The 8,088-nt window shown below is 39.5% G+C and overlaps 1 protein-coding gene across 1 annotated transcript; it reads left to right on the top strand.

Moving 5' to 3' along the window:
• The first annotated feature begins 616 nt into the window (after positions 1-616).
• On the top strand, positions 617-7,396 carry LOC112156472 (G-protein coupled receptor 26). The gene is made up of 3 exons (XM_024288773.2): positions 617-1,795; positions 1,871-1,984; positions 3,976-7,396. Exons 1-3 carry the CDS (start codon positions 1,125-1,127, stop codon positions 4,211-4,213), a joined length of 1,023 nt encoding a protein of 340 aa, XP_024144541.1. The 5' UTR covers positions 617-1,124; the 3' UTR covers positions 4,214-7,396.
• Positions 7,397-8,088: the final 692 nt, after the last annotated feature.

Here is an 8,088-nt window from a genome sequence, read left to right as displayed (position 1 = left end):
ATAAAAATATGAATATATGAGTAAAATTGACTCTAAACGGAACTGTCTTTTATATTATAAATAAGAAAAGTTGTGTACATTTTGACCTGACGTATTGGGTAATACACACAAATACGATCATTTGTTGTTATTTATTCATAGTAATTCAAAAAGCATCAATTCTATTTAAATGAATTGTTAATTATAATACATCAGTTACTTAATTTTATGATTTCAACTACTGTTTTAATCTTGTAACTGTGTTTTATAATTTGATTTGTTTTACCTTAAGTGGCCAGAAAGGCGACATATAAATGAAACGTATTATTATTATTATTATTATTATGACTAAAGATGAATGTACTCAGAAGTATTAAAAAAATGATATTATTTATTAAGAAATAATTATAATAATTCAATTGAAATGGTAAAAAAGTATTTGTTTTTCTTCTTGAAAGATCAGATTTGTTAGAAGAAACTCTTTCGTTTACATTTAAATGCAGATTTTTGTTCCATATTTTCATTGATTTAATTAATTTACACGACAATGTGAATAATTTAGTGCAGAAAAAGGATCTATGTGTGCGCGTGCGTAGTGTGTCATTTGCTCTCATCTATTGCTCTAGTTTTTGGGGGGAATCCTGGAATAGCACAAAATGTTTTCAAACTTTTATTTGGAACAATTGTTTTATTTATTAATGTTTATTGATGAAGATATGTTATACAGAAAATTAGCTCCATCTCCAGCTGTGCGTGTGTTAAATAGGTCATTGACTTCCGTTGGTACTATCTGTGTTCAGCTCTGGTCCTCCATCAGATCTACATCTGCCTCCTGAGTGGTCCGCCAGCCCGCGCGCGCTGGCAGCTCGCGCCTTGCCGCGCGCGCGCGCCTCTTCCCTCACTTCCCAAGTGCGCTCGACGGATGTTAACGGGGAAATAATTAGCGCGTTCCAGCAGGAAAAGATGCTCCCGGCGGCTCCTGGTTTCAGCACGCTGGACAGCGCTCGCGGAAGGGACCGGCGCGCGCCGCTGCGCCAGGACGCACGGGGATCGCGCTGATGCTGGGATCCGCTGTGACCATGGTTGATCGGAGGTGTTTGTCAGTACACAGAGGCGCGTGCGACCCCAAAGTCCCGGCGTGAGACATGGACTTTGCGGAGAGCGTCGTCGCTTTGCTGATTTTCGTGGTCGCCGTCGTCTCCTTGTTGTCCAACTTGTTGGTGCTGCTATGTTTTGTCCACAGCAGCGAGATCCGCCGGCAGGTGCCCGGGGTGTTCACCATGAACCTGTCCTTCTGCAACATCCTCATCACTGTTCTAAACATGCCAGCCACTTTGCTGGGGATCGTCCGGAACCAGCAGCCCTTCGGGGACTGCGTGTGCCACACCGTCAGCTTCCTGGAGACTTTCCTGACCGCCAACACCATGCTGAGCATGGCCGCCCTCAGCATTGACCGCTGGATAGCCGTGGTCTTCCCGCTCAGCTACTCCACCAAGATGCGCTACAAGGACGCGCTGATCATGGTGTGCTACTCCTGGCTGCACTCCTTCACCTTCTCCCTGACGGCGCTGCTCTACTCCTGGGTGGACTACAGCCACGTGTACGCGTCGTGCACCCTGCAGTCGAGCGAGCAGGGCAGCGGGCGGATCAAGTTCACGGTCTTCACCGTGGTGTTCCACGCCACCAGCTTCGTGCTGTCCCTACTCATCCTCTGCTTCACGTACCTAAAAGTGCTGAAAGTGGCCAGGTTCCACTGCAAGAGGATCGACATCATCACCATGCAGACCCTGTTCCTGCTGGTGGACATCCATCCAAGGTAGGGACCGTCTGCCTCGCGCGCCTCCATGAGATTGTTGTCTCGTGCGTAATGGAAATCTGCTTTATCTTATAGTGTGAAGCAAAGGTGTTTAGCAGAGCAGAAGAGGAGAAAGCAGAGAGCCACCAAGAAGATCAGCATCTTCATCGGCTCCTTCATCCTCTGTTTTGCTCCTTATGTCATTACAAGGTAAGTTAGGCGGGAGGTTACTCAAAAATATGTGAAAACTCTAAAAAACACAGAGCTGAGAACTTTATTTGTCTTTAATTTGGACAATTTTAACTTTTTAGTCAACAGAGTTTTTAGTGACCCACAAACCTATTTTCATCCAGATGTTGGAGGGATGATCATCCATCAGGTTGTAGTTAGTTGTGTGTCCACAAGGGGGACCAGGGGGGGGGTATTTAAAAGAACATAGTGTGACCCTCTGGAATCTCCCTGCTGTCCTATTTATCCGTTTTAGGTTTTTATTTTGAAGTAATGCAAGAAACAGACATGAAATTCATCCAAAAATAAAAATTAAAAAATGAAGCATAATTAATATTTCTTTTTAGGTGTTTTTTATATTTATTAAAAATGTCAAAATGATGTAAAAAAATAAGTAAAGGATAAGAGAAGCGGGTTTATATAAGTTAACTTCCTCTCACTTCCTTAACAGCGTTTTATTAAGCAATACTGTAAAAAGTTAAACATTGGATCTACTAACAACATTTCTGTAATTTTTCGCATCTAATAATATAATTTTTTTTAATCAAATTAAATATTTAAATTGAGTAAACCATTAACGCTAATCATTTTAAATGCAACAATGAAAACTTGTGTTAATTGATTCAACATTTTAATTTTTACAGTGTATTTTCTTCATATGTATTAGTGCAAATATATCTATTTCGATTTTAATAACTTTTATTGTATTTTTATTGTTTACTGTAAGTGAGGCTCACAAAAAACAATTTTCTTTCCTATTTCACGAGCCGATGCATTCAAAAGAATCCAAGCCAAGGTCAAAGATTTTAAGTGCATACAAACCGCGGATAAGACAGTTAAATTAAAAAGAAGCAAAAATTGTTAAATTTATGCCAAATGTTTCTGTATTTTAGTTCCCTTTAATATCAGAACACCATAGCGGTTGACGTGTGCCTGAAACTGTTGAGTCAGGGTCAGTAATTTGCTTAAAACATGTTCATATAATAACAACAAAAGGGAGAAATAATTTAAATATTCAAATCTGAACTGAAAAGAATACAGATATATGAATAAATAACCGACTCATCTTATAAGAGCAGATGAAGAAACTGTCGGCTATTCTACGGTGGCCCTGAAGTACAAATCACACAACGCAAAAACAAATCAAAGATCAGAATGACAATTAAAAAAAAACATTACATTTTAGAAATTAAAACAACATTCAAGAAGACAAAACTCAATTCCGAAGAAATGAAATGAAATAAAAATGAAACTCTTAGGAAATCAAAGTGAAATCTTAAAAAAGATGAAGCACAATCCAACCATTAGATCAGTTAAAAGCTCTGCAATTTAAAATTTGATCAAATTAAAATTTCAAGTTGGGTTAACCATTAACTCAAATTTTTGATTTGTTAAAAACTAATATTTTAAAGATAACAAATTACAGAATTTTTGTTAATTGATCCAACGTTTTACTTTTTTTAGTGTAAGAAACCAGAAAAGGTGATATAAGGTACTATGGGGCATTGCTGATTAGATGACGACGTTTGATTTTTGACGTTTTTTTCAAATTTGATGTCTACAAATTAATAAATTTTGTTTCTTTTATTTTTTGTTTTATAATTATCCAGTATCGCTTTATACCAAATAACTTTTGGTTGAAATTACGGACAAACATCATCAGTCAATCAGTGATGTCCCGTGTACCTTTTACCTTTTCGTAAAAACTAAAAATGCAAAACAGAAGAAATTTGGAAAACAAAAGTAATTTCCATAAAATCAAAAAGTTGAAAAAATGAAACAGAAAAAGAAACCAGAAAAGGTACAATGAGACATCGACGGATGTTGACGTTTGTCCATCATTTTAAAATTGTGTCTTGATTTAAATGTCGTCATGATCTTTTACATGTTTCTTGCATGGAGTGATTTGTTGATTTGCCCTTTAGGGCCACCGTAGCGTTGCGACTGTTTCATATCCCATCATGCCTCCTCAGGTTGGCCGAGCTCCTCCCGTTCGTGGACGTGAACCGCCACTGGGGAATCATCAGCAAGTGCCTCACCTACAGCAAGGCTGCGTCCGACCCCTTTGCCTACTCCCTCCTGCGCCAGCAGTACAAACGGGTCCTGGTGACTGCGGTAAACCGGCTGCTCCGCCGCGACCTCTACCCTTCGTCGGGCCACACCAGTTCTCTAGACACAGAGAACGACTACTGCCTCCAGAGGGTCAGCTAATACCCACACGGACTGATACGAACCAGATTGCAGGTCTGGAGGAGACGTGACCAGGTATTGTTCAGGGGAGAACAGATGGACAGATTGTGGGTGGAGGACGGAAAGGAAATAAGAAAAGCTGTGGGCGGAGAAGAATAAAGAGACAGCAATGAGGGGGTGGACGGATGGAAACAAGCCAAAGAGGAGAACAGGTGACGGAGTGATAGAATCATAAATAAGGCGTCCGGGATTCATCAAAGAAACGGAGGAAAACAAATCTATTCGTTAGGATTTGGGATTGATCTCGATGGACCGCACAGTTGGAGCAAGACTTCATCAACTCCACAAGTGACGTGTAAAAAGGAGCTCTCAGTCTAAATCCCTCCAGCTGGTGGCCGTCCGGCAACTGTCGATTCCCTCGGAAGGGGCGGAGATTCAAATGCTGCACGTTCTAGCCACGGTCTCTACTGACCGTGTTAGACGACTCGGAAGTGTCTGGAAGTTGAAGCACTTTGTTGACATTTGTTTTCAGAGCTTCTGTAGTTTGAGGAGCTAATAGCAGTTTACAGGAGCAGTCCGGTGACATTTGGTATCTTTTTGTCAACAAATTCCATAAGAAGGCAGAAATGTGCAAATTGATCAAATTTCAAGAAACACTGCTTAGAAAATGGACACTTTCAACATGGAGGCATTCTCGTTGTCAACCTCTAAACCTGATCAGACATTCTTATCAAACAGAGAAATAGATACATATCCTAAAGAAAAAGAGAACTAAACCTCACCAACAAATCTAACATAATCCAACTAACAGTGTGTTGTCTAAATTTCAAACTCTGCTGCAGCAACTCCCACATGTGAGCAAACAGCAATGACCTAAACCAGGGTGTTAAACATAAGAGAAAAAATTATAAGGATGTTGAAAACAAAACAAGTTTCTAGACCATTCCTATGGCGAGTTGTGGTTCTTTAGAGAAAGGACCGCAATGCGCAATTCCGCCACTAGGGGAACCAAAGAAACGCAAAACCGGCATAAAAAGAAATAAACATAATAAACAACGTAATAATAAGTGATTAGGCTACTAGGTTGTTTGAGGCATTCTTTCCAACTGAGAAAAAACTAAACTAAAAGCTACAGATAACAAGTTGACCATAGATTATTTTGCTATTGTGTCACTGGTTTGACCCACTTGAGATCAGACCCTGAACCAAAATGAGTTTGACACCCCTGACCTAAATTCACCAAACTTTGCAAAACCTGACAAAGAAATGTCTAAACCTGACCAAACAAACCACTTAGAGATGTAACGATTTGATTAAACAACAGTTTGATTCACTTTATTGAAACATTTTTGTTTGTGATTGACGGAATGATTCATAGTCAATTATTGGTTCATTTGGAACAATACAATTGATCCAGGACATCTTCCACTCACTACCTGGTACTGAACAGTACAGATTCCTTGTATTTCTTGTGAGATAATCAAGTGTAAATTAAATATGTGAACAAACAAGTATTAATGGTAAATGCATTCACAATTTAGTCTAAAAAAAGTTCATCTCATAGTAAAATAAACCATTCAAATGGTATTTTCCAACATCGATTGTAATCAAAGACCTTTGAGAATCCTGAGTCACTTTCTATGGATTTGTCTCTTCCTGTCATCATTCATGAGCTAGCTTTGCTGTGGTCTGGGTGTCCCCAAGTTATCGTTGTTTTTACTTCCTCGCTGTTCCAATTGAATCACGTGTCCCCAACTCTCCGGACGTGGTACCGGATGGGATAATGGACATGGAACCGGTACTACATTAGGGTACAAGTATCAGGTTAGGGTTAGGGAACCTGTTTGGTCCACGTCCCGAGGATTGGGGTCCCCTGATCAGCGTATGCATTTTCCCTGTCTATGGAACGGTACCAAGCGGCCCTTGGACCAGCATTAGTTCGCAGCTCGGAGGTTGAGGACGCCTGATTTAATGGCCACAGCCAGTATGTCAGAAAGTGACGTGTAGGGTGCCCTAACCATATGTCCATACATGACGAGTTGGGAGTGAGAATGTGTTGTGCAATGACCAAACAAATTCAGAGTAATTCTCGGATTCGACCAATAGGAGTGATGCTCAAACCTTTTAAAAAAAAGCAACTTGGATGATGGCTGTAACTGATTTGACTTTGGCCCTTTACCACCAGAGGTTTAGCTCTAGACTTGACATTTTTTGGCAACTGCAACTCTTCAGCTGTTCACGCAATGAACGAAATTCCAACGAATTGCGCTGAAATGCTACACTTTACAACAATGAATTCTTCACCCAATCAATCGATTCTGTTCTAGAGGAAAGCCAGTTCTCTCTATGTCCGAATCGGCTGGTTGACATTCATCAGGTAAAAAACGGTTGAAGAGTTATGTCACGTCAAAGAACATGAGTTAGGTGTTGCCGGTCACATGTCAGGTATTAGAGGGGGACACAGGATCAAACTAATTGCTAGATTGCTAATAATCGTGTATTTTCTTTTATTTTAGGAAAATATACTTGACAGCATTTCACTCTGGATCATGTTTATTCCAGTTCCACACACACCCAAAAGTTTACACACCAAATGAAAGACATCCTTGAAGAAACAAGTGACTTGTTCTGGAGTGTTCCAAAGAATGTTATTGTTGCAGGTTTAACAAAATTAATATTTCCGTAAAACTTTTCATGGATTTTGTTGACAATAAGCAGATATTTCTCACCACTGAACTCCTACAAAGTGTGCATTTTTCAGCTGAATGTACTAGATAGCCCACTTTCAATGCATTTGTAACAACTGTGCTTCATTTCGTCAGTTGACTAAAAACTGATGTTTTTATGGATATTTACACACTGTAACATATTTTGCACTGTACAGGAACAACCTTCTTGTCTAGATGACTGGGCAGCGATGTGATGTAGCAGTTGTCTCAAAGTGCTTTAAATCACACTGTTTAGTGTTTGTGCCAGAATTAAACATGTGACCCTGTTTTTGTTTTCTTTGAGCTGTTCTGCCAATGATAACAGAGCAGCTGCTTTCTTACGAAAAATGCATTTCTTTGGATGTATTTCCCTCACATGTACTTTCTGCGAGCCACTTGCTGTTCTTTGACAGAGTAATTTGCTATCAGTGGAATTTGTGCAATAAAAACGATGTCTCATTGTAAGCTATTAAAAATTCAAATGGTTTCTCAGTAACATGTTTGAATCTGATTACTGTCCATCCAGTTGCGTCATATTTATCTTTGGAGTACTTTTGTATAATTTTATATGATTCAATTAATCTTTATTCTACCAGGAAGTTCACTGAGATAAAATATCTTTTTCCAAAATAAAAACTTTCAGAATTAAAGAATAAGCTAAATGGGAAACAAGCTAACATATTGTTTGTACATGTTTTTTTGTCTATGGCCTAGCACCAAAATGACCCATGGACTGGTAACAGTCCATGACCTGGGGGTTGTGGACCTCTGGTTTAGATGACAGTATCATCTGCATATAGACGGAACTTAGCATATAATAATTGACAAGTCAAGTTATTAATAAGAATAGTGAAAAGCACAAGATGGATCCATGTTTTCATGTTGTTGACTCCAAATTCTGACCCTGCCACCCATACCATGCCATTCCATGCCATGCCATGCCATTCCATGCCATGCCATGCCATGCCATGCCATGCCATGCAATGCCATACCATACCATACCATACCATACCATACCATACCATACCATACCATTTTATACCATACCATACCATACCATACCATACCATACCATACCATTTTATATTATACCATACCCTACCACACCATTTTATATTATACCATACCATACCATACCCTACCATACCCTACCACACCATTTTATATTATACCATACCATACAATGCC

The sequence above is a fragment of the Oryzias melastigma genome, linkage group LG18 (genome assembly GCF_002922805.2).
Source record: "Oryzias melastigma strain HK-1 linkage group LG18, ASM292280v2, whole genome shotgun sequence".
Classification (NCBI taxonomy): domain Eukaryota; kingdom Metazoa; phylum Chordata; class Actinopteri; order Beloniformes; family Adrianichthyidae; genus Oryzias; species Oryzias melastigma.
This window is presented reverse-complemented; position numbering and strand designations above follow the sequence as displayed.

Coding starts and splice junctions, on each gene's coding strand:
- LOC112156472 (XM_024288773.2), top strand. CDS start 1,125: ATGGACTTTGCGGAGAGCGTCGTCGCTTTGCTGATTTTCGTGGTCGCC. Junction 1,796..1,870: donor CTGGTGGACATCCATCCAAG/GTAGGGACCGTC, acceptor TTTATCTTATAG/TGTGAAGCAAAGGTGTTTAG. Junction 1,985..3,975: donor GCTCCTTATGTCATTACAAG/GTAAGTTAGGCG, acceptor ATGCCTCCTCAG/GTTGGCCGAGCTCCTCCCGT.